The 26,377-nt window shown below is 43.5% G+C and overlaps 1 protein-coding gene across 4 annotated transcripts in view; it reads left to right on the top strand.

Annotated features, from left to right (window-relative positions):
• The window catches only part of GALNT13 (polypeptide N-acetylgalactosaminyltransferase 13), a 111,177-nt gene that overhangs the window by 49,129 nt on the left and 35,671 nt on the right, over positions 1-26,377 (top strand). For all 4 annotated transcript variants that reach the window (XM_065070147.1, XM_065070144.1, XM_065070146.1 and 1 more), the window contains exons 5-8: positions 12,776-12,942; positions 14,747-14,954; positions 16,253-16,423; positions 23,915-24,032. In XM_065070147.1, coding sequence (XP_064926219.1) covers positions 12,776-12,942; positions 14,747-14,954; positions 16,253-16,423; positions 23,915-24,032 — 664 coding nt within the window. The remainder of the gene's footprint in view (positions 1-12,775; positions 12,943-14,746; positions 14,955-16,252; positions 16,424-23,914; positions 24,033-26,377) is intronic.

The raw sequence follows: 26,377 nt of genomic DNA, 5'->3' as shown, positions 1-26,377 counted from the left end.
TTCACAAATTGCTAAACCATTATAATTGGATTTTCTTATCACTGAAATTTAGGCTGAAGTTAGCTGGCGCCTTGTGTGTGTGTGTGTGTATGTGCTTAGGAGGATGTGTTTCTGATCAGAAACAAACTCGCCATTACTCTTTCCTGAATTGTAACGTATCTTAAATTCGGTTCCATAGTTTTGTGTTGGCTTCTTCAAAGCAAAACCCTTGACAGGTGGTCCCAGGGTGGGGGAAAAGGCTCTGAAGCAGCAGAGTAGAAGTGGCAATCAGTGCCTGTGGAAATTTCCTTTGTGAAACATCCTTTAAGTGCCTTGAACTCCGTGTTACAGGGCAGGAGGCTTGATGAGATTGGGTGTTTGTTTTTACAAGACCACTATTTGTTTTTCATGCAATTTAGCCCTGATAAAGGAGAGTAGATCGTTTTGTTTCGTGTTGTTCATGTCTAATCCATTTGTTTTGCAACAGCAAGTGTTGTATTAGTTCTTTTTCCAGCTCTAAGTCGTGGCAGATCAAGTACATAAGAGCTCCTTTGTTGCCAGGTTTGTCTGCTTGCAACTTCATATAATGAAAGGCTAATTATTTTTCAGATTTTTCTGTGTATATAGTCGCGCATAGCAAAACTATAAACCACTCATGAACAAGCAAGCTCAGGGAGAAATCACTAATTAGTTTTGTCTAGAAATTACTTTGAAATGACAGTTTAGAAATTACTCTACCTTGTTTGGGGTGGAAATCGCCCAGGGTGACTGTTGGTAGGAAGAGAAAGTACATACAGGTAATCTGGGTAAGATCAAAGCCAATTCCCGATGTATAAATTAGCTAAAGACTGTTAAGATTAAAAAAAGTAATTCTTCAGCAATGAGAAAAATATGTTCCTGAGTCAACAGATGGCTTCTCAACTGGGTTTGTGAGTCTTTCATCTCTACTTTCCCACAACAAAAGGAACAATTAAAATTTGTTGCTATTTCCCCTTGGCTGCTGTTTCTCCCATAACGTTTGGGCTTTGATTCCGCTCTGGTGTTCAGCTCTGCTGTAGCTGTGCCGTGCTGGGTTAGAGAGATATATCTTATATATATGTGTGTATAGATTTATATATATATATATAACGTAACTCTCCCTGCAAGGGGGGCAAGGCAGGACTTGGCTGGAGATTGTGCCTCAAGTGAAATTAGCTGAGCTAACGAAAGGAGAGGAGATGTGTTTGGTCACATTTACAGATAAATGTAAGTTGGCTTTTGCAAAATGTGTCCTTGCTGTGCAGCGTCTTGGTATATTTGGGGAAATTCCTCTTAAAATATATTTTCTAACCATTGGGTAGCTGGTGTTTCTAAAGGCGACCATAATTGGACCACATTAACTTAACCAGGTTTTTATTTATTACTCGTATTGTGGCTGTGCCAATTGCAAGCCTGAGATTCCAGAAATGCTTATAGCCCTTTTATTACTGACTTTGTCTTCTTAAATTATTTCTAATTGTTGAACTCTCGATTCCCCCATCCTGCCAAAGCAACAGCAGCTTCCACGAGGTTCTTACACGCAGGATTGCTCCTACAATTAAAAATCTCCTGCTGTCAGAGCATTGATAGAGGGTGATGGATGCAAGGAGGGCTCTGGCAGTTAGTGGTTTGTGATTTTAATGCATAAGTGAGAATATTATCTATATATACATGTGTGCCAGGCAAAGCCTGCTGTAGGTGACGGGACGGTCATGGGTGCAAAGGGAAGATGTTTGATCCAAGCGCCATCAGCAGAGCACCCGTGTGTGAGAAGAGAACCAAATGTGAGGGCTCAGCAGAGGTTTATTTGTACAGCTCATTTAAATGGAAGCGACTTACCCTTGTTAATCTGAAAATGGATTAAGCTTCTCTGCATCTGGAGGTGCACATCTACATCTGAGATGCTGTTAGGGAGAAGGGGTTGGGTCTGGAGGTTGTGTCGGTGGTTTTGGCTGTTGAGCTAGTTAGTTCTCCATATTTAGTCTTGGAATTTACTTGTAGGCGTGGATAGACGTGAATCTTTGAAGATGTCCTTTGTTCCAAACCTTTGGAAGTTTGCCTTCCAGAAAGATAAACCTACTTGTTTGACACAGTTTGGTGCGGTCTGTGGTCTGCTTTGGAGTACAGCACTGGATATGAGGAGGTATGATTGTAAAATAGATGCAGTCAGCTCCTCGTTAAGTGGTAGAATAACTGAAAGCAAATTCCAGTTCCTGGCAGCACAGCAGCCTTGGCAGAGGGACCCCAAAAACAGCTCTATTAGGTATAAGGAATGATTTATCAATAGAGGAATTTATCTAAAGAAGAGATATTTATTTCCTCTATTGTTGGTTTCAAATTACTTTAAATATTTATAAAGTAATAACCAAATTGTCTAAAAGAAAGGGTATTTAGTTCCTGTGACAAACACCTCAGTGTTATTTGCAGTATTGTTCTCTTCCCCCCATCTCGCCCCGAGTAATGGATTTGCACTTTCTCTTGCCCCCAGCCCTGGTGGGACTTTGCCTCCTTCCCATCGGATCTTCTGCTGAGGGTGGTTAATTGAAGGTTTTAATTTGCATGGCTTACTTATCTTTTAAAAATACATGGCTATTTCACATTTTTAAAGTTTGGGGAGGTTACCCATGTTGCAAGGATCAGAACGTTCCTAGTCTTCCCATAAATATCCTAAATAACATAATAATAAGTTAAACCTTTAGGTGTTTAGTCCTGCTGTGGTGTGCACTTTGGGAAAATACGCAGTGTTTGAACACAAAGGGTGGACGTTTGTGTTGGACGGGCGTTCGTGTCTCCAGCAGCTGCTCCAGGGACGGTTCCCCGTGTCCCTCGCTGGCCACAGGGTCCCCAGCCGGCAGCTGTGACTCCGTTTTCTGATTTAGGTGTGAAATTGCCTCCTGGGAGCGGAGCCGTCCCCTCTGCCCGGCCGCTCGTGGCTCTCACAGGCCCTGCGGCTGCTGCTGTTGGACCAGCCAGTTGTTGCGAGGAGCAGAGTTCAGCTTTTTGATGTGCCTGGAAGGGAAATGTGGGAATGAATCTCTAGGTTCACTTGGGGAAGTGAGAAGAGGCTGCAAAATTGCATTCAGCAGCAAGAAACAAACTGATTACGGTTTCCTTACCAGAACAAGAGTCCTTAATGATTAAACCATGTTGTTACCTTTTTTCTTATTTTTTAAAGAGGACTGAGACAAGCAGGTGCTGTTGCAGCCTGTTCGCTGATGCTTCTGCACCCGGATCACCACTACACATTCATTTCTGCAGGCAGCTGAGCACTAGACAGTCAAAGCAATAAAGATCCTTGGTTTGGATTTTATTAGCAGGTATGTAGAGAGCTTCCGCATCACAGTAGGTCTCTTATGAACTCCAAGCAGCAGTAAAGACCAGTGTCAAGTGTCTGTCTGAGGCAGTAGAAGCTCTGGCCACCACCCAGCGTCTGTCCTGCTGGAGCTGGTCATGGTAGACGCAGCACTGGGCACCTGCTGGTTTTAGGGTGTCCCACCCTGCCGACAGCACGGTCTTGTTTTGGGGAGCTGCTTGTGGCATGGAGAGGAAATTCGCTTTGTCGCAAAGGAGGAATCTGAAATAGTTGTGAGAATGCCAGGAAATAAGCTTGCGTGGATAACAATGCTCCTGTTTCGCGTCCTCCCTATGGAAGCTCTGCACCTTGCTGGTGTGCACGCCTTCAGAGAAATCAGCTGCTCTCCACCTTATCCCCTGAACACCATTGGAAATTCATGCGTTATTGTTGCAAGTGAGAACACAATAAGAGAAAGTAATTTCCCAGTAATTTATGTGGTGGTGTGCGCAGACTGGAAAAAGCACTTTGAATTTAGAAGTCTGTGTTTGTTGACTTCCAGAAGTCGTGCTGACTTGTGTTGTGGTGCGGCCGCGATCCCCCTGGGTTGGCAAATGGAAGGTGGAGGTGCAGGGATTTGCAGAACTTCACCCTTAGCTGGGGCTTCCGGAGCCACATGAAAGCAGAAGCATGTGAAAATGATTGCTTTGGTTCTTGCATCCTTTATTACATATGAGGTGTTTTGGGGATTCAGAATTCATACTTGTTAAAATATTTTCAGAATTGTTTAACTAGGTTGAGTTTAGCTCGGTGCATTTCAAAGGAGATTCGGAAATGATATAATGAAAAATGACACTGGAAACAGAACAAAATTCATGATCAAAAACCATCCAAGAAAGCCTGATCTGAACTGTAATTACCATTACAGATCTCTGATTTTTGTTGGAAAAAGTGAAGAAACTACAAAGGGGCCTTTAGTATCATCCTCTGAAAAAGAAATAGTGTCCTCTATGTTGTTTGCTTTTTATAATACAGTGCCGGGTTATTGTGTTCCTCATCAAACATAAAAAGAACTTCTGAGTGTTTAGTAAGTGACTGCTGAAGTAACTTCTGAAATATTAAAATGGAGTTTGGGGTTGAAAATCCCCAAAGAGGATTAGATATTGAAGGCTGTACAGGTAGCTTTATGAACAGCGGTAGCTGAAGGTGTGAGTGAAGGGTCTGTGCTCCTACAAACCGCAAACCTATTTATACTGTGTAATGGAACACCAAAGAACAATTTTCATAAGGTATTTTCACATCCATCATCTGCTGGATATAAGAATTGGTTAGCTTGGGAGGATTTTGATGCAGGGAAATTCAGTAAGATAATGTGGATGCAGTTCTGACACAGCTCTACTTTAGGTGAAATGAATTCTTGTTCAATTAACTTCTGTTTACCTTTCATTTGCATAGATTTCAGTTTAAAATATGAACTGGTGCAATTTAAATTATTAAGGCAGCATTTAAAGCTGTGTGCTCTGAGGGGCTAGTGCTGTTCTGGCAGGGAACTCAGGCACTCAGCTGCCTTTTCTTCTGCTCATAATGCTCTACCATAGAGTTCATCTTCACCATTTCCCTGGGTAACTTACAGATCTTATTTAAACTGGATGGGAAGAGCCTATTTCAGGCAGTAGCATTTTGGTAGTAGGAGAGTTGTTGCTTACTCTGGAAACCAATGATTTCTCGCTGTGGAAGCTAACTTGGACTGCAGCATGGGGTTTTTAGGAAGCAGAACCGAATCCAAACAGTGGCGATCTGCACATGAGAATTGCATTGAGAACTTTGAAAGGGGAGTTTGTGATGTGGAATCGTCCTCTAAACGCAGTTTTCTGTAAAAGCCCGGCCTGGCTTCCGAGGGCTCTGTGGGTGTTTCAGCAGCTCTGATGGCTGGACTTACCCCAGCCTGCATTTGGCTTCCCAGGAGGTGCTTGGGGTTCCAAAACCACTTTAGCAAGGTGAGATGGAGATTTTTGTTGCCATTCTTTGCAGAGGGAAACCAGAAGTGGCCTCCCACTACCACTGAACATCAAATATGCTGATTTTTTTTGCCTGGATATGTTTTCAATTTAGTACACCTTTTCCTTTTGTTTCTAAATGCTGTTGAAGATCAGAGGCAGATGGAAACACGTTGAGTATTTCTGTGGGTACCACCGCTGTCCCACTGGAATAACACGATACACAAGTGCGCTCTGGAAAGCACACAGCAAAGCACAACATTCGTTATGTGCTACTAGCACAGGATAAAGCATCCTGATGTGCCTTGGCATATAATCGATACACACTGATGCGATTTGGCATCTTGTGAGGTATCTGAGCGTGATGGTGGCGTGTTCTGGGTCCGGAGGGAGATAAAGAAACACGAGTGGCTGCAGCTTTGCTAAGGAGCGATGTCTTCATCTCTGCAAGGGCGAGGGACACCTGGGCATCCAGACTTGCTCTCGGGGGTAATGAGAACTGGCCGATTTTAGGCTTTCTGCATTTCATCAGAACATTAGGATGAGAGGAAATGGCCTCAGGTTGCACCAGGGGAGGTTGAGGTTGGATCTGGGCAACAATTTCTTCCCCAAAGGGCTGTGGGGCATTGGAACAGGCTGCCCAGGGCAGTGCTGGAGTCACCATCCCTGGAGGGTTGGACAGACGGACATGAGGTTCTCAGGACACGGGGCAGGGACAGGGCTGCGTTATGGTTGGACTCGATCTTGAGAGTCTCTTCCAACCAAAATGATTCTGTGATAAGAGGGGTGCCTGGATTTCAGCTCTTGCACCGCAAAGCTGTGGGGTGATGTTGGAGAGGGAACTGGGGGGTACATGCCCAAGGTGCCAGCGTTGGTGGTGGGTGCTATGGGAACATCTCGGGCTGTTCCCGCCTGTTTTTTGAGGACATCCAGTGGCTCAGGAGGTGGCACTGCCTGATGAAGAAATGCCCATGGCTGTGGGGTCCCAGGGATGATGGCTGGTTCTTGACCTTGGGCTGGGGCTCTTCATGTGGCAAAACCGGTGCTGGTGTGGGGTGCAGCAGAGCCTCCTGTGAGGGAAAGCTGCTTGTCTTGAATGGGCAATCCGGGTTTTTTAAAGGCTTCATTGAGAGCCGTATGTTAGACAAAATGCACTATTACGGAGCAGCGAAGCCACACCAGCCCTCAGCTGTGAGATTTAAACACCAGAATAACCTAGAAGGAGTCAATCACGATAAGCTGTTTCATAATCTTTCCTTCAGGGTGTGTTTTGCCATCTGTTTTTGTTGGGAAGGTGCAGGGAGTGGGGGGTGAGGATGAAGGATGGTGACAGAGGAGGGATGAAGTAGTTTTGGTAGGTGCGATGAGCTGTTTAAAGGTGAACTCATCAGCTTTTGTCTAAAATTGTTCTTGATTGTTCTTAAAAAATAATGTGTGAATGTGGTGCTGAATTAAGACAGTAAGATAACTGCAAAGTATAAAGTTCACTGGAAGGTGACCACACCTGTGAAAAGATGATTTATTGATTTGCTTTATAACTTCCGATGTTTTGGCAGTTCGCTTGACTGCAGCGTTGTCATTTCTAACAGGCACTTTTGCAGAGGATCTTGCTGCGTAATGATTAATTTATCACTTCTGGTTATGCTGCTTTTTGCTATGGGTTTATGTGCATTGCTGTGACATTAGGAGTGAGTTTTTCCCGTGTCTCGATACTGCTTTCAGTTTCTGAGCAATGCCCTTTTACCGATAAGGGTGGAGGCAGCGTGCGGACACAGGGGTGATTCTGCCTCGGACCAACGGGTGGTTTGTGGTTCAAGATGGTCATGTTAGCTGGAAAGAAATACAGCAACAGGTTGTGATGTGATGGAGCAAGTTTTTTAAACCGGACTGATTTTTAAGTGCAAGAATTCAATGGGGAAAGAGGCAGGAACTAAGGGGCAAAAGAGAAACAAGTGCAAAAAAGAGAAATTATGTGTCACTGAGGCAGAGAAGAAGTGAGGAGCTTCTAGAATCATAGGATCATTTTGGTTGGAAAAGACCTTTAAAATAATTGAGTCCAACCATTACCCAGCACTGCCAAGTCCACCTCTACCCCATGTCCTGAGAACCTCATGTCCGTCTGTCCAGCCCTCCAGGGCTGGTGACTCCAGCACTGCCCTGGGCAGCCTGTTCCAATGCCACACAGCCCTTTGGGGAAGAAAATATTCCTAATGTCCATTACTTTTACATTTCTTTCAAATGTTTCCTACTTACTGCACGTATTAATACTTTCCCACAATCATACGTCCATTGTGATGCTGCAAATTCCAGTGGAATGTAGTGTTGCATCAGAACATTGTTCATCATAAATAATAAATACCTGTGAGGAGAGAGACCTGGCTAACCCACAGAGACAAGTTAAGGTTGCCTGTGTGCCTATATGTCAGTTCTTATGTATGTATAGATAAACCATCTACATACATGCTTGTGTAAATATATATAAACCTATGTTTCCTAGCTAACTTGAATAATTCTACTACAGACTGGTTTCCCGTGCGCTGCTGGCACTGGAGTGTACGGTAAATCTGGTCACATAGAGGAGTCACATCAGGGATCTGCATTACCAGCCTTTTCTTTATGGCTGTTAGTCATTTATGTTTTCACTAAAACAAAGCAATAAAAGGTAATGACTAAATAATCATCAAAATCCCTCAAGTCATATAAACTACAAATATTTAACACGGTTCTGTATGTTCCCAAATGCATCATATATAAAATGCTGCCTAATAAATTTTATATGATATTTACACTCTCATTTCTTTCCCTCCATATACTTTGCTTTCACGGATGATCTTTTACCTTGAGTTTCTTCCCTGAGAAGTTCATCCCAGCTCTGGAAGGGATAAAATCACCGTGCAGCCCTGCGCGCTCACATCGCCTGCACACGGCGGATGGGCAGGATGACAAATAGGTCATCTCGCTCTGTTTCCATGTTATTGATCTTGGAAAATGTGTTTTTCTCACATTTAAACAGCTGTATTTCCTTCATGTGTATTCATAAAGAAACATCTGATGACTGCATGAGAAGAGCGGTGTTTCTGGGGAAGAGTTTCAGTGTCTGGGCATGTTGAACAATCAGTCTGCCTTGTAACTGCGCAGGCTGGCGGAGAGGGAGTCCTTGTGTTCCATAGCCTGTGAGGAGCAGATGACTTATTTATTGTTTCTTCAGCACATGGTGTGTTTTTAAATTAGAAAAAAATGCAGCGTGAGTCATTTGTCATTCCAGGAAAGGGATGGGAAAGGTTTTTATCTTCTGTGCAGTTACAAACACTTCCAAGTGAGCAGGGGATCTGGTTGGGGCTGAAAGCCCATTAGAGGTGAGCTGGGAGGGCAGGGTGGAAGTGGGTGGTGACTGAGCCTTCCCTGGGGAACGACATGGGGAAAACAGAGCCCAGATCCCCAAGATGTCACTCCTGTCATGGGACGTGCTCCACCAAGAGAGGTGGTGGCTGAACCATCCCTGGAGACATCCCAGGCCAGGCTGGACGGGGCTCTGAGCAACCTGAGCTGCTGAAGATGTCCCTGCTCATGGCAGGGGGGGCTGGGGGCTGGGGGAGCTGGGAAGGTCCCTCCAACACAAACCATTCTGTGATTCTTTGAGCATGGGGTTCAGAGCGTGGGACAGGGTACAAATCAGTCACATTTTTACGGATTGCGATTGTTTTCCATCGCACATCTTGCAGATGGCAACGGGGATTGCTTTAAGAGCATGAACAGTGATTATACACCCACTGTATGGCTGCATTATTACTGATCTTCGTTGTTTAACTTTTAAAGTGAATCAAATGCTCACCAAAATTGCTTTGAGTGAGTTTAGTGAAAACTAATCAGTGTCTCGCTTCCACCAGAGAGCAAAGGGCTGTTGGTAAAAGCAAACACTTCCAAACCAGAGCAGTCTCAGCCTTGCGACAATTGATATTTCAGTTTCTGTATTTCCTATCTGCTTCTTCCTTCACCTCCATTTGTTTTTAACCACGTGGCTAGGGATGTTTTTTGCTTAATTCAAGCGATAAGTGTTTTCACTGTAGGAATGATGGTTCTGGACTCGAATCATCCCAATGACCAGTGCAGGAGTCAGCTGTGATATACACTCATCAGTTAACGAGCTCTAATGATGTCCTGTCTGTGCACAGTTTGCCAACTCCAGAGCAGCTGCTTTTTAAAAATGTGGTCCTTAAGTCACTGTCCTGCTGTGCTGGAAACCTTCCGAGGGAGGGAGGAAGGAATGCGCTGTGAGAAATAAAACATGAAATGTTACAACATGAAATACACGCTGAGCTTCTGCCCCGAAATGTTGCTGCTCTTTAAGGTGGGATTCTTAGGGACATGGTTCAGTGACAGCGTTGGGTTAATGGTTGGAGGGTCTCTTCAAACCACAATGATTCTATAATTCTATGATTCTGCAATTAATGTGTGGCTGCCCTGTTATACTTCACGTTCCTCTTGCAGGAAAAGCGACCGAAATCATTACAGTGCCCACATAACTTATGCTGTTGTGTCTATGTTGTGCTTGTGGCTTTAGAGGGAGCCCAAAAACTTGGACAAAAAACCCTGTGTTTTGTGCACACAAATATCAACAACCCAGAAATATATCTAAAAATCTCAGCAGGTCTCATTCCTGGTGCCAGAGCGAGAATGTCAGTGCCCATCATTAACAGTGCCTGGTTAACGTCTTGCCCTTGGCCTCTGATTTGCAAAACCAGCACAAGTGGGGGTCCAGAAACTCCCAGCAAACAGAAGAAAATGGTTGTGGAGCTGCTCTCTGCTTTGCTGGGTCTTATGGAGGTCGGCACAGGGCATGGCTTGCCAGAAAGACTGGGCTAAACGTTCCCCTTGGTGTGTCAAGCGCTGCAATAACATCTAATAAGCTATAGATACACGAGGATTTAATGGTTTCATAGAGAAAAACTACCAGCATTTACGTTTTCTGCTGAAATCAAATGACCCAAATTAAAAAAAGCGGATGGATTTAATTTAGTCTCTGATGAGAAGATGCGATATCAACAAATCCCTGTACATCACTTGGGGTACCTGGGGAAATATACATAACAGACCGGCAGAACAAACTGATCTGGAAATTGAATAATCCTCCTCCAGAGGGGGTAATCCCACCCTGGAATAGTCTGGGAGACTAAGGAGGGACATGCAGGTGTGGATAGAGGCAAATGCCATAAAAAGAGAAGAATTCCTCACTTCATGGTACAATATCTGATGTGAAGTCATTATGAAAATTTAGAAGAAGGACATATGGAAAGGATGCTCTTCATGGATTTTCATGACCTGATTTCTGGTAATTTGGATTGGTCTGTCTGCTGAAAAACATTGGATGTGCGGCCTCTTCATCAATGTCCTCAGTTCACCCAGCCTGGAACTTCTCTGGGTACCATAAGATACCTTGGAGAATAATGAGAATGACAGTTAAAGGACTTGAAGATCCTGGCAAATCCTACGTGATGATAAACATTCTGTTCCTTAATATTCCATTTGCACTGCAAAATTAGTGTTGAACTCCAAAAAAAAGGGAATATACTTTCCGTGTCTCATTTCATTACTGACGTGTAATTCTGAATATTTTTAAACATAATCTTTTGCAGTGGTTCTTTTCCAGTTTCAAAAATTGTGTCTGTTTTAGCTGTAAGTAAAATGACTTGTGACATACGGGACAAGCAGGATTTATTCCAGCTGTGTGGATACTTCGAAGTGGGATGTTGAGCTCTGGAAGACAACTCCGAGTGTAAACAGCCCTTCTGGTTTTCAGTCCTTGATATCTGATTTCAGATGCCGGGGTGACATGAGACGCCTTCCAGGGACAATTAACGTCTGCGAGTTAAAACATGAATCCAAAATGCCCTTTTTTGGACATGTTGTCCTGCTGGGCTCATCCTTTTTGAGATGCCTCTGGGTAAACAGAGGGTGTCGTCCTGCATGATAGTCAGTCAAGGAATCTTGTTTGTCTGAACTTTTGAATTGAAATTGCAATTGATGGAGAGTTGTAAAATTAATTATATTGCTGGAGTTGCGAAGGTGGGATGGCTACCAGCAAACTTCAGTGGTCCTCAGCAAATTGATGTCAAGACTGATGGGGATGTGTGTGTGGGGAATATATAATTTCATATATATATATAGAGAGAGAGACAGTGTCACTATTAGCATTGGACTTCCTGCTGTCAGATCTAGTAATGACTTATATGTGTATATATAAGCATGTATATATATACTCATATTACCTGTTGATGTGTGTAAATATATACGTCATTGTGTGTATGTATGTACACCATAAACGTTTTACCTGTGCCACAGAAGCCGGTGATTGTGTTCTTCTCTATTCTCTCCTCACCTTGTACTTTGAAAAGGGTGGTTGCGATGTTGTTTTATCTATTTTTCTTTAAACGTCACCGTGGCAGAAGAAAAGGTTAAAGAGTTTTGTTATGGTAGATGATGTTTGAGAAAGAAACTGGATGGACAAGGTGACTTTTCTTCAGGGACCTTATTAATTTGTTCCTTGGCCCTTGACAGAGAAGTTTTCTGTAGGGAGAAGGCTGCTAATGAATAATTCACTAATTTAGAATTTCTTTTAGAGAAGCTTCAAGTTTGCATTATTACAAAAAATGCGCTAAAGAGCTGTACATAATTTCTTCTTGCTTTAGAGTATCAGAAAATGGTATGATAGTGAAATAGAAAAGTGGAGATAATTTAAAGTCACAATGGTTGAGGATCCGTATTAGGTGTGTTTAAATGATGTGACTTGACCAGTGTGGGCAGGTTAATGTAGGCAAGTTTGTATCTTTGAAATGCGTCCAAGATCTGTAACAAATCTGCACGATTTTGGGCTGTATTTTATACAAAGCAAACAGTTTTACCTCACTTCCAAAAAAGCATCAATATTTACTATCTGTTGCTCACTTTGCCTTAATTTCTATGTTTTCCAAAACCAGGTGAAATTATTGACCTCTTGTTCTTCCAATGAACGGGCATATAGAGTGTACGAGAAATAGTCATTTTTTACTTCTTTTTGAGAAATTGCCAAAGGCGGGAAGGTCTCAGATGCCTGTGTGCTTTAAAACACAGAATTTGGGGGTTGTCCCAATAAAGACTATTTGACCGGAGTGTAACTGCTCTGCTCACTCTGTATTCCCTGCCCTGCATCCTGGGGCAGTTTAGATTAGTGATGTCAGGCCCCGTTGGCTGGCTGCTCGCTGTTTCCAGCCAGGAGAGCTGTGGCCGTGTCTCTGGATGCTCTGCCGTGTTTTCTTAGCGAGAAAACAGGATTTGAAATTCCCTTTGCCTTGGGGCTTCTGGCTCAACGAGGCCAGTAACTGGTTTGAAGTGTCCTCTGCTCACCAGGCTTGAAACCCTTTTGTCAAGCTGTCCCAGCGGTAGAATTTCATTAAAGATTGACCCTCCCTTTCTGCCGTGTTTTGTTTGGTTCTGTTCTTCTATTTCGTGGCAGGTGCAAGACCAAAGTGTACCCCGACGAGCTGCCCAACACGAGCGTGGTGATCGTGTTCCACAACGAGGCCTGGAGCACGCTGCTCCGCACCGTCTACAGCGTCATCAACCGCTCCCCACGCCGCCTCCTCGCCGAGATCATCCTGGTGGACGATGCCAGCGAGAGAGGTGGGTTTTTGGGGTGGTTTAGCGCCGTTTTGGGGATCCTGCGGGGACGAGGGTGAAGCTTGCGGTGGCTTTTGTTGGTCTGGGATGGACTCATCGCTGCTGGGGCTGCAGCAAACAGGCTGGGGGGTGCGGAAGGGGTTAAAATCCATTTACAGTGAGTAATGGAGCCAAAGGTTGGTTATCGGGTTGTAAATCATATATACGGTGCTCCTGTTCAGAGTTCTATTAACGCTTTCTTGCACTGTGGCTTATCATTTCACATTACTGTAAAGGACAGTCCCTTTTTCACGTCTCTTTCTGTCACTGTCTCTTCAAACCCCCGTTCTGTGCTTCGGCTTTTCCTGATGTCCAAACCAAGCCAATTTCCCTCTATATTTGTGATTCATTTCTTTTGGTCTTGCCGTTTTTTTTCTTCTTTTAAAGCCAGGCTTTAGGAGGCAAACAGTCTGCTGGTAGAACCGAGATTACCTGGGGAGGAATGGCGTGACATTTTGGGAATGGAATTAATGGAACGATGAATTTTCCTGGAGTAGCCAAATGTATATAACGGCAAATAAAACATATAGCTGCAACTGTTCAGAGACAGAGGGTGCAAGCCAAGCTCGCCTTTGTTTCTGCCCTGCGTATCATTAACAAAACTCTTAATTGCTTCAGGAAACAAAGAGGCTTAGTGTTTCTCTGTGAAGACTTTAGCCTAAGTAACTACAATTTTTCCTAAAAGCAAAGTTTTGGGTTCCTAAACAGCTCAAAAGGTGAAATTCGTCAAAACTACACGTATTTGTATTTAACCGTAGACAAACCAGCAAAAGCGTGATCATTTTGCACTCACTGTTCATTGATGGGTTATTGAAGGAAAGCAATCCTGGCTCTTTAGCATCTCTGTGAGGTTTTCGCAAGATGCTCCAGCAGGTGCGTGTGCGTGTGTGTGTGTGCGTGTGTGTGCATGTATGCGTGTGCATGTGTGCGCGTGTGCGTGTGTGTGCGAGCGTGTGTCCGGGCTGTTTCCCGTGGAACCGCAGCAGCGCAGCTCTCGCTCTTGGAAAAACCTCTAAATGTGTCAAAATGCGTTTCCCGTGTTCTGGCAAAGTCCGCGCAGGGCAGTCCTGGGAGGGCCCGGCACCACGCGGAAACTCTCTTGTTATATTGGAAGCTCTTGGCGGTTGCTGAGCCTAGCTAAGAATAACGGGTTCAGTCATTTTAGTTTTTAATTTGATGTTAATTTCATATTTAATGTTGATTTTAATTTAAATTTTTATTTGATCTTTAATTTTATTGATAATTTTATTTTTTAAATTTATTTTTAAAATTTAATTTTAATTTTATTTTTTATTTTAATTTAATTTTATCTTTAGTTTAAAATTTTTAATTTTATTTTTATTCTTATTTTTATTTTATATTTTTATTTTTATTTTATATTTTTATTATTATTATTATTATATATTTTTATTTAATATTTAAATTTTTATTTTATTTACTATTTTAATTTTATTTAATATTTTTATTTTTATTTTATATTTCTATTTATTTTATATTTATATTTACATTTTAAATTTTAAATTTAAATTCTTGATTTTTAATTTAATTTTAAATTTTAATTTAATTTAATCTTTAATCTCAAATTTTATTTTATTTTTATATTCTTATTTTAATTTTTATTTTATATTTTTTATTTTTATTTTTATGTTTTTAAATTTTACTTTTTAATTTAAATTTTAAATTTTAATTTTAATTTTCTATTTTAATTTTCATTTCAATGTCAATTTATTATTTCTTGGTTTTAACTCCTTTCCCCGCTCTCGGGCAGAGTTCCTGAAGGCCTCCTTAGAGAACTACGTGAAGACCCTGGGCGTCCCGGTCAAGCTGGTGCGGATGGAGCAGCGGTCGGGGCTGATCCGCGCGCGGCTGCGCGGGGCCGCGGCCGCCTCGGGCCGGGTGCTCACCTTCCTGGACGCGCATTGCGAGTGCACCCTGGGCTGGCTGGAGCCGCTGCTGGCGCGGATCAAGGAGGACAGGTAGGGGCGGCGGGAAAAATAAGCGGTAAAATAATCCGTTCATCTGAAATATTTGTAACAAAGTCTGATTTCTAAATAAATGTGTCAGAAACTTTTGGTTCCTTCAGCAGCATTTCTGTTGCTGACGGTAGAATACTAATACTATTGCTAATACTAATGCCAGTGATGACACCAACATGTGCCGCTTATTTCCCCGAGCTCTGGGGGTCCCCCACCCTGAGGGGCGTCTTTGTCCCTTTGTTTTACCAGACACAACTCTGTGTGACCTCTCATATTCTCTGACGTGTGCTTTCTTTTCTTTTCTCTGTTTTTGTTGTTTTCCTTTTTCTTTTTTCCCCCTTTTTTCTTTTTTCCCCCTTTTTTCTTTTTTCCCCCTTTTTTCTTTTTCCCCTTTTTTCTTTTTTCCCCTTTTTTCTTTTTTTTCCCCTTTTTTCTTTTTTCCCCTTTTTTTCTTTTTTTCCCCTTTGTTTCTTTTTTTCCCCTTTTTTCTTTTTTCTCTTTTCTCCCTTTTTTCCTTTTTCCCCCTTTTTTCTGTTTCCCCCTTTTTTCTTCCCCAGCCCCTTTTTTAACCCCTCTTGTTCTTTTTTCACTTGTTTTCTCTTTTTTTCACTTCTCCTTTTCCACTTTTTCCCCTTTTCACTGTTTTTCAGAGTTTTCTGTGCTTTTCCTGCAGTTTTTCCTTTTTTCCTTGTTCCTCCTTTTTTCTTTTTCCCTTGTTTTCTCTCTTCTCTGTTCTTCTTCTCTCTCCTTCCTCTCTTCTCTTCCTCTCTTCTCTTCCTCTCTTCTCTTCCTCTCTTCTCTTCTCCTCTCTTCTCTTCTCTTCTCTTCTCTTCTCTTCTCTTCTCTTCTCTTCTCTTCTCTTCTCTTCTCTTCTCTTCTCTTCTCTTCTCTTCTCTTCTCTTCTCTTCTCTTCTCTTCTCTTCTCTTCTCTTCTCTTCTCTTCTCTTCTCTTCTCTTCTCTTCTCTTCTCTTCTCTTCTCTTCTCTTCTCTTCTCTTCTCTTCCTCTTTCTTCCTGCTTTCCTTGTTCTTTTTTTATTCTCCCCAACGCCCCCCTTTTCTCTTTCTTAAGGTGTTGCCATTTCCCCCTTTTTTTCTGCATAAAGGGCCCTGCAAGTGAGACCTGGAAACGGCCGTGTCCCCCGAGCAGTGCCGCAGCAGCCGCGGCCCTTGCTGTGCTGGGCAGAGGAGCATCGGAGAAGCCTCAAAATAAGCCAAATATTCAGCATAACATGAAAAAATATTTTGTTTAAAAAAGAGCCAATTTTTTGTTTGGTTTTTTTTTTTCTTTTTCCAACAGGAAAACCGTCGTGTGCCCAATCATTGATGTGATCAGCGACGACACGTTTGAGTACATGGCCGGGTCTGATATGACGTACGGGGGGTTTAACTGGAAACTGAACTTTCGGTGGTACCCGGTTCCCCAGCGGGAGATGGACAGGAGGAAAGGAGACAGGACCTTGCCCGTCAGGTAAGGACAGCAGATCAAGAGCACTTGTTTATGTAGATAATGATGCTTAATAGCTAAGATTTTGCTGCGGTATCGGAGAGAACACATCAGGTAGTTGTGGCACGTTGTTCAGGGCAGAGAACACCAAGATCTGACCATCCTTAATGCTGCAATGTAGCTGTCAGAGCTGAGAAAACTCATTTATATCTTCTTTTCAACATTCATAAATTTAAAATACCACGTGCTTTTTAAATTCTCCCTGTTTCTGCAAATAGCCTGTTGACCTTGTGTGTTACTGTTTTTTCATAACTTAAGGCAAATATTAGACTATATTTTGGAAATACACTGAACATTGAACCCAAGTATTAGGTTCAAATACATTGAACATTGAACCCAAGTATTAGGTTATGGTGGTTTACACTTTGAATGCATGCGTCTAGTGCCTACGAAATCAAACCGATGACCGTGCAAACTCAGTCAGAATGATCTAAGAGTATATCCAGAATTCCTGTGGTCCTTCCTGACTTGTTTAATTGCTCAAACCAAGGGCTGTAACAAAACCTCTAGGAAAATTTTAAATGAAGCTGCAAAAGAGCACATTGAATAAGTTACTTGCAATGGGTTATTTGCTCAGCTCCAATAGCTTCTGTGGTCTTCATAAAACAAGAAAAAAAGCTCTCACAAGTGGATGTAATGATTTCAAACCTCATTTATGCCAGAAAATAGCCAAAATCTGTCATTTTATGTCCTTCAAAGCCTGGAGTCAGGGGAAGGGCTGGATTGTTTTGCCTTTTAGATTTGGTTCTTGTTAGGAGCAAACAGGGTCCCAGGAGCAGGAGCATCCTGCCTCTTCTTTCCTTCTCTTGTAATGGAGTCCTACTTATAGTTAATCCAGAATCAGACATGTAATTGACTCTTAACATTATTAAAACAAAAAAATAGCTGCTTTTTTTTCCCTCTCCCCCACCAGCTTCTGGCTGGGGGTTGTCTGGGCCTTTTTGGGATTCTCCAGGTACCATCAGCCCTGAGGTGTCAGAATCACCCACGGATTCTGCATCCCCAGAGGAGAAGGCAGGAGAATCCCTTGTGCCAGTCAGGAATGGTTTTGGCAGCTCAGGCCACCCGAGTATTCAGAAAATGGGGGGGATGAAAATAAACAAAAGCCAAACCCATACCAAAAATGTAGAACCAAGTTGGTGAGTTCATTGTTTTTGTGCCATGTTGCTTTCTGCATTCTGTATCGTCATTTCAGTCTGGTGCAGATTGACTATGTCCTTATTCGTATCTTTCTTTGTGATCAGTGGAATAAGTCTAGAATATACAAACATCACTGGCTTACGTGTTTGTTTGCATATATATGTAATATAGCAGCTGCACTCAAATTCTGCTTTTTGTTACACTAAAAGTCCGTGTGATTGACAAAAGTTTTACTCAAAATACTTCTCTTTCATAATAACATTAGTAGATTCTTGCCTTTGCTTTCTACGCTTAAAATCCTGAGGCGTGCATTTTCAAGCTCTTGAGTTATTTTCTATACAGATGTATTATTTCTGTATAATTGGGTGTGTTTTTGCGGCGAAGGTCAGGACGGCTCGCTGCCGAGAGCTCAGTTCAGGTGACAAGGTGCTGGAATTCCTTTCCAGTTCGCGGACATTTGCCGAGGGACCCAAAGGAACTCTTAGATTGCCAAGTTAGGTATTTGAGTCAAGTCTCCGCCTTTGTTGGGATCTCTGGATTTAGTGGGGAAAAGGTTAATTGATTCAGCGACTGGTATGTTGTCACACAGCGTAGCTGTGCCAGAGCTTCCTTACCCACACCCCGCAGAAAAGGGACATTGCTTGGTGTATTCTTAACAAACAGAAAGGTGGGGATTCGGAGGTGTCCCTCATGCTAATTAGTGTCCCTCATCCTAATTAGTGATGCCTTGCCCTGGGCACGTGGGGTTCTGATCCCAGATCCCTGTGTGGTTGCTGCTCTTGCTCTTCACACACCAGTCCCAGCCACTTTTGCTCCTTATTTTCTCCTTCAGGTTCTTAAACCCCAGTCTGACATCCCTTCTCTTGTTCTCATGGACTTTTTCCTCCCTTATGTAACTTTCTCTCAGGTCAGCGAACACCACGAGAGCATAACCTTTCCCACAATAGTCCAAAATAGTTGCTCTTCCCCAAAGAATCGCAGGTTTTGCAAGGGCAGCAAAGCCTTTCCAGTTTGCAAATGGTCCCAGTTTAAAGGCGGTGGGTAAGGGTGGGCAGTTTTAATGATGGGGCGGCGAGTCCTGGACCTCCACCCCGAGCCCTTCTCAGTATCCCCCATCCTGGGGAAAGAGAGGATAGAAGTCAGTGGGCATCGGATACTGGATTTTTATTTATTTAAATGTACCTACAATTTTTTTACATGTACGATGATCAGAAGCAAAAATAACCTTGGGGAGCTTTCACTTCACAGGGTGTCTTTGCTAGGACCGAAACTATAAGGTGAGAACAGGAAGGGGCTGCTTAGAAGAAATCCCACTCTGCGGGCTTTGTTGGGATCAGTTGAAACGTGTTTTTTTTCAGGTGGATTTGCAGAAATCAAATCTGAACTGTGGCTTTGAATGCTGGTGTGACCTGAGCTGTGGAGCCTGGAGGAGCTGCCAGGTGTAGCTTTAGGGGTACGTTCCTTACCCTGAGGGTACAGAAACCACAGGGACTCACATCACTGGGTATATATGTATTTTTAGTTCATTTGAATAGCAAAGGCTATTCATTGCTGTCCTCAGGCACTTCAGGATTTTATCCTGTTCCCATATAGTCAGTGCTGTAACTTCCACTGTCACTGGAGTTACCTCCAGCTTTGTGGACTTTCTAAGTGATTAGACCTTGCCAAAATCTGTTATTTAAAGTGCAAAGCCCATTTCTGTTCCCAGAGGGCTCTCGGGTGCAAAACCGGGATGGTTGCCCTGCGCAGAGGTGGAGCTTAAAGCTGAAGCTTCCTGCAGCTGATCCGCAGATGTGGGGAGGTCTGGAATTGGGAGGATCTGGGCAGTGCAGTTCCCGCTCAGCTGGGGCCGGTCCAGTGGTGGATGTTCATGGGTAGGGTCAGCAAAACCAATGGTCCTGCTAAACCTTTCATTCCTCTTTTGCCTCTGGAAAATCCTTGCACATTATCTGTACTTGGCAAAACATGCTTTGTCTTCAAGTGAACTCATTTCTCCTTCTGTGGTTTTGCCTGCGGCAATAGAAAACTTGGCTAAAATCAGTTGACAAACATCTTGTCTTCTTACATCTGCAGTTTTAAAGACACGAAGTGTTTCTGTGCTGGGCGTTTACAGGCTCTGCATGGCTTATTTTTGGTGATGGCTTTAAACTGGAAGAGGGGAGATGTAGGTGAGATACAAGGAAGAAATTCTTCTTGATGGTGGTGAGAGCCTGGCCCAGGTTGGCCAGAGAGGTGGTAGATGAACCATCCCTGGAGACATCCCAGGCCAGGCTGGATGGGGCTCTGAGCAACCTGAGCTGGTGAAGATGTCCCTGCCCATGGCAGGGGGGGCACTGGGGGAGCTGGGAAGGGCCCTTCAACACAATCTGTTCTGTGATTCTATACTTGCCCTTTATATTTTTAAGCTGAAGACAGTCCAGACTAGTATTATAAATACTACAAAACTGTATTCTTTTTCCAGAAAAATATTTTCTCAAGTATAAATTAGTTATTGAGAGAAAAAATACAAGAACAAATATTAGGAGCATATTGTATTTATCTTCTTACCAGGGCAGATTAAACTTAGAGCTGACTACATTTAATACTGCCTGGATGATGTACATCAGTGCTTGAAACTGGTGTGTGATCCTTATTCCAAGCTATATAAATAGCGATCTTGTTCGTTAGTGGTGTTGTCCCTGTGACATGACGTGGCTTTGGGGAGCTCTCAGCCTGGGGATGTGACCTGAGCATCCCCCCGGGAACAGCTCCACGTCACCCCCTTGCTGTCCCCCCCCCCACATCGGTGGGATGCAGCAAGCCCCACGCTCCTGAGATACTTTGATGTTCTGCAGCTCCTCCTATGGGGAGTTAAAAGTGCAGATATATGGGAATGGGAATCCTGCTTACTGCCGATAATTACAGGAATGAGAAGCAGACGTTATGTCCAAAATAAAAGTGGGTTTGAATGATGATTAGAGTTAATCATAACATATTACTATATTTGTTAGTATGACTCCGTGTAGGCAAAATATAGCTAATAGGCACAAAGCTGAGAAAGGAGCTGTAGGGACCCGTACACTTTCTAATGTTACTTTTTCAGCTGGTTTTGCAGTGGGAGCTGTGCAGATCTGTTTGTGGAACATTAAATTTACATAACAGAGAGTAGCTGCCTGCCGCTCTTCAGGTATTTGAAAATCTGTGGTGTATATTGGTGCATAGTTACATTTTACAGCATGAAACTCAGGACTTCTAATTTCAATTAGTGAATATTAGGGAAACGCTGTTTTTCATAAACAGCTGCTGTTTCAGAAGAATCCAGATCTGTGTGTACAATTCATTCCAAAATCGCTTAAGGCTGAATCTTTGCAAGAATGGGAAATTTTGCAAAGACTCTTCCTGCAGGGAAACAGAGGAGGAGGAGGAAGGAGAGGAAGCAGAAGATGAGGGTTCCTGTTGCAGACAGCAGTGGGGATGGTTTTCTTTGCCTGAAACCAGTGTCACTCCTCACGTCAGTAGCTGGTGAGGGTGGGAGGTTGGGATCTGGGGTTTGTTCGCACAGCGCTGGGCACGGGCTCATCACAATTTCTGTTCTCTGCTCCCCAGGAACAAGCGCCGGGAGCAGAGGAAACAGCCTCAAGTTGCCCAGGGGAGGTTGAGGTTGGATCTGGGGAACAATTTCTTCCCCAAAGGGCTGTGGGGCATTGGAACAGGCTGCCCAGGGCAGAGCTTGAGTCACCATCCCTGGAGGGCTGGACAGATAGACATGAGGTTCTCAGGACAGGGGGCAGTGCCAGGAGTGGGGGAACGGGTGGACTCGATGATCTTGAGGGTCTTTTCCAACCAAAATGATTCTGTGACTCCAAAACGTTTGTGAGTCACTGAGAGTCCTGTGGGAACTGGGCTGGTTGTCGAGCGGGTGAATAACCCCAGTACCGACACAGCTTTTGGGATCAGTGTCAGTAGTTTTGCACAGACTTACAGAGTTTCTAGATAATCAATAATAGACATTTCATTTAAATACACTATTTTTGCCTCAGTAATCATCTGGCACGTGAACAGTTCCATTCTGAAAGATTTCAGAGTCAGCTTTGTGTTGTGCTGCCCACACTAGATGGTGTGTATCTGTCATGATACCGGTGTCAGGGCACAGCACCCAGGCGTCCCCACCTGCTCCACAGCTCAGGGTGGCTGAGGGGACCCGCAGGATCGTTTGTGGCAGAAACCCAGCAAAGCAGCTTGGGGACCGGGGGAGGTTTAGCCCCATCCAAATGATGGACAGCTAATTAACTGAACTTGCAGTGCCGGGAGCACAGGGAGAAAAATAGGAATGAAGTGTTGGTAAACTCAGGGTCTGGTCTTATTGCATTGCTAAACCGCTTACTTTTCTGGGAGTAATGTTAATCAGCTCCTGCAGAAGAGGAACTAATTGTACAGCAGGCAAATTACCTGGATTTGTTGAGTTTAAGTGGGGGCTCAGCCTCTGCAGCCCAGCACCGTCCTGCGGGTCTGAGTGTCTGCACTGCATGTGTGCAGGGGTGTAACACCCACACCAACCATAACCTGACACAGCAATGACGTGTGCACATAGCGGTGTGCGTTAGCTAATTAATGTTGTGTGTAGGACACACGAAAGCCGCTCAAGGAAGATCTGGGAAGTGCCCAAGTGATTCTGTCCTGCCACGGGTGGGAGCGCCCATGAAGCCCAGTTCTGGTGTTTGCCTGCATTGCACGTAAACCGTTCCGCTCCCGTTGTCTTGCTTTTGGGATAACTCCAGGAGCTTGTTTTAGATCAGTGTCTGCACAAGGCTGTCTCCAAACACAGGAGCTACCGCAGAAACTGAGCTGTAACTGGGCAGAAGCGCCAGTGCTGGGAATGTTGCACTGCAGAGATTCAGGTGCCTGATGTGACCCCCGAGCATCAGATATTCCGTGCAGGCTTCACAAGAAGTTCACCAAATAACCAAATAAATGAGTTAATTTTGGTGAGCGAATCCTTTGCAGACAGGCCGAGGCCACTAACATGTTCGTGTGTGGTCGTACTTGAGCATTGAGCCTTTACAAAACCCAACCTCGCCCACTTTGCTGTTGGTTTTGAACCTGAGGACACAAACATGACCAATACTTGACTGGCAAATCTTGATCCACTGCCAGGTTAACACCCCCAGAGCTCCTCACTGGCCAAGCTTGTAGATATGAGGATGCTGAGACCTCAGCCCATCTGTCACCCATCTGCGTGATGGAGCTCTGCATGGACAAGTTTGGGCTTAAAACCCATCCTTGGGGCAACCCCTCTACCTGTGCACTTGAACATGTGTGTGTGTACTGTACATCGTGTGGGAGCCATGGGTTGGTGTGTACATCATGTGAGAGCCGTGGGTTGGTGGGTACATGGTGTAAGAGCTTTGGGTTGGTGGTACATCGTGTGTAAGAACTGTGAGTTGGTGTGCACATGGTGTGTAAGAGCCGGGGGTTGGTGGGTACATGTTGTGAGAGCTGTGGCTTGGTGGGTAGATGGTGTGTAAGAGCTGTGGATTGGTGGGTACGTGTTGTGAGAGCCGTGGGTTAGTGGGTACATCATGTGTAAGAGCTCTGGGTTGATGGATACATCATGTGTACGAGCTGTGGGTTGGTGGGTACATGGGATAAGAGCTTTGGGTTGGTGGTACATCGTGTGTAAGAATTGTGAGTTGGTGTGCACATGGTGTGTAAGAGCCGTGAGTTGGTGGGCACACGTTGGTGCAGTAACTCTGAGCCCTGTTCCTGCCAACTGTGGTGAGCGCTTTTCATTTCATGTCAACTCTCAATGCAGAAGAACCATAAAGCAGATATTTATAGAGAAACAGGACATCTTTACACAAAGAGAAGTTGCACTCTGACTGGATTTGCCCGTTGTAAGGATTTATAATCCTGTTAGGAGAGATTACGCCTGGTAATTTTATGCACATTTAGTCTCCCTGTAAGGCAAAGCTGAGGCATTAAACTCTCTCCGCTAAGCATTTCAGATTGGATTTGCACTGCTGTTCTGGATGCAGGAGGCCAAAATTCCATCCACTTTCCCATGACAATGCTCCTGAAGTGCCTCTGGAGATGGGATTTTGCGGGTGGCGGCTGCGGGGAGCTCTGCCGCCCCCGAGCACGGGGCGCAGCCAAAGCCTCCTCCTTGCTCCTCGCTGATATTTAAGTTGCTGTACGTAGAATTTATTTATAGTCAAAATGTCTGAGGTAGTGAAATGTACTGTAGTGTCACTGAATAAATTCCACAGTGTCTTTCAAAAGGTATTTTTTCTTTTTTCCTCTTTTGTTTTGTTTTCTTTTCTTTTTGTTTTCAACTAGGACCCCTACTATGGCTGGTGGCCTATTTTCTATTGACAGAAACTACTTTGAAGAGATAGGAACTTACGATGCAGGAATGGATATCTGGGGTGGCGAGAATCTTGAAATGTCTTTTAGGGTAATTGCCGTTTTCCTTCATTTTCTGTCAAAACCCACAGTTGTGCTGTAACGCTGCGGACAGGGCGCTTCTGCTTGAGCTGTCACGCAAGTCATGGCTTAATGTCAATCCTCCAGATATTTGGCAATGCCTCATTATAGTATTTTGGTCCTTTTTACTGCATGAAATGTTTTATTACTGTTTGGCGATTTTTACACTTTCAAAATAATGTCTATTTTAGTAATACCTTTATAAAAGAAACGAGGCTTTCCGTGAGCTAGTGCAAATGCTAACTGACCTAAACGAGATGTACATTGGTATAGTATAAATAAAAATGATTTTAAAAAATTCTAATATATATTTTAACAGCAATTTTTGAAAGTGTATGTCATTATGAACTTGCAAGTTCTGGCAGAAAAGGGGCTGCACTGGGGACAGGGGTTTTGCCCATGACGAGGATCAAATCTCTTGGGGTGAAATGCATTTGGTCATAGTCCTTCAGACATAAAGGAGAATGGGAAGATTGAGCCTTTGATAAGTAATCGTTAGAAAGGATGTTGGAAATTACTTCAAACATCTTTGATGTGTCACAATTTATGCATTTTAAGTAAATATGCAAAATAAACCCTGGTGTGCCTATGTAGTACCCGTAGCACATCATGGCGATATCCTCCTTTTTCATTTCATATTTTCTGTCCGGCCTGGGCTTGTGGGCCGTTTTCTATGGACAGAAGCTCTTTTGAAGATATTTGTGAAGCAGGTATTTCTAGAGAGGATCAGCTGAGAATTTGAAAGCACTTTCAGGCCATTTTCTATAAGCTGTAATCATTCAGAAGGGTAGAGTTACTTCTTCTGAGCGTTAACGTCTTAGATCAGTGGATTTCCACATTTTTTGGTGTAGAGACCCCTAAGAATATTCCTCGGATGTATGTAGGCCCCTATGTAGGAGTTTACTTTTAACTTAAGCCCTTTAGTGAGCTTGTTTTCACGTCTTTAGAAGTGATCCTAGCAGCCCAGCACTGCTTTAAAGTGTTAAAGATGTGCCTCTCGTAGGCTAAATCTGTGTATTGCTGCTTATTTTTCACCAAGTGTCAGCGTGTGTGATTTCCGTGAAGTATGTTCACCTAGTTTAGCGAAATGTTAAGATCAGAATTGCTGCTGCACATTAAACCCTGGCAGAGGGAAGAATCTCAAAGCTGGCGTTTGTTGTCACTTTTTCAGGACCAATTTTGTGTCATTATTGCGAAAGGTCCTATTCTCATTAGCGAGGGGTCTAAAATATTTAACTGTATTTTGGAAGAACACTGGGTTTACGTCATAAAAATTATACTCCCTGAAAATCCAACTTTAATAAAAAGGGGCAAACAAGGTGATTTTTATTGAGAATAGCTGGAAGCGGATTCTCTGTGGGCTCCTTTTGGCAGGGGCTATTTTTGTTAACAAAGATACAAGCATTGATCATTTTTCTGTCAGGCCTTGTAAGCGCAACAGAATAAAACAATTTCCAATTCCACGGCCTTTTCGTGCTCCCTGGTGTAATAGATTCATTTTGGCAGAAAGCGTTTGATCTTCTGCTGAGAGCAGCATGTGAGCAAATCTGCAGCTTCCAGCTGCCCTAAACTCCATATCCTTAATGCACGCTCTTGCTTGAATCATGCCAATATATGTGCAAAACCTGAAGTTTAGCAATTTAATGGTGGTTTTCTGTCTTCATCTCATGCTGTTCTGCTCTGTCGGGATTCCTGGTGTGGGTCATTCAGCTCCTGGGTGGGATGATTTGGGGTTTGCGTAATATTAATAATATTTGGAGGGTTTGTTTTTATTATTATTTTCTTTTCCTCCCCTAAATAATCATTGCTTGAGTCTCACTTCAAATTGGACTTGAATTCTATTCAATGCCTGTGTGAGTAAGCCAGTGATGAGCTTAACTTATATCAATTTAGAGAGGATGCTGTCATGCGATCTGAATTTTGTCTTTAAATTAAAAATGTCAGTATAAAATATGTGGAAAAACAAAGACCGAGGGTTGCCATGCTCTCCACAGAGAGCCCCAGGGATAAAAGCGGGGAAGCAGTTCTGCCCTTATTTTATTCGTTAGAACTGAGGCGGAGGGGGCGAGGAGAAGAACTGCGTGAGTTTTGGGACGCTATTAGAGGACATTATATCCTCAGAAGATTTTCCCAGTTGAATTTCAAGAGCTATTACCAGCCTGGAACACGCGCATCAGCCTAATAAGAGGGCAAGAACAGAAATACAATGATGTGCTTCCAGTGCCGGGAGATGACCGTGGAAATGCCAGCAACCACGCAATTTCTTGGTATTTAGAGCTTTCGTCTGTAAAGGAAATCACCAAAATAGTTGAGTAC

Source organism: Columba livia, chromosome 7 (assembly GCF_036013475.1).
Source record: "Columba livia isolate bColLiv1 breed racing homer chromosome 7, bColLiv1.pat.W.v2, whole genome shotgun sequence".
Classification (NCBI taxonomy): domain Eukaryota; kingdom Metazoa; phylum Chordata; class Aves; order Columbiformes; family Columbidae; genus Columba; species Columba livia.
The sequence above is the reverse complement of the archived record's forward strand: the minus strand, read 5'-3'. Positions and strand labels throughout refer to the sequence as shown.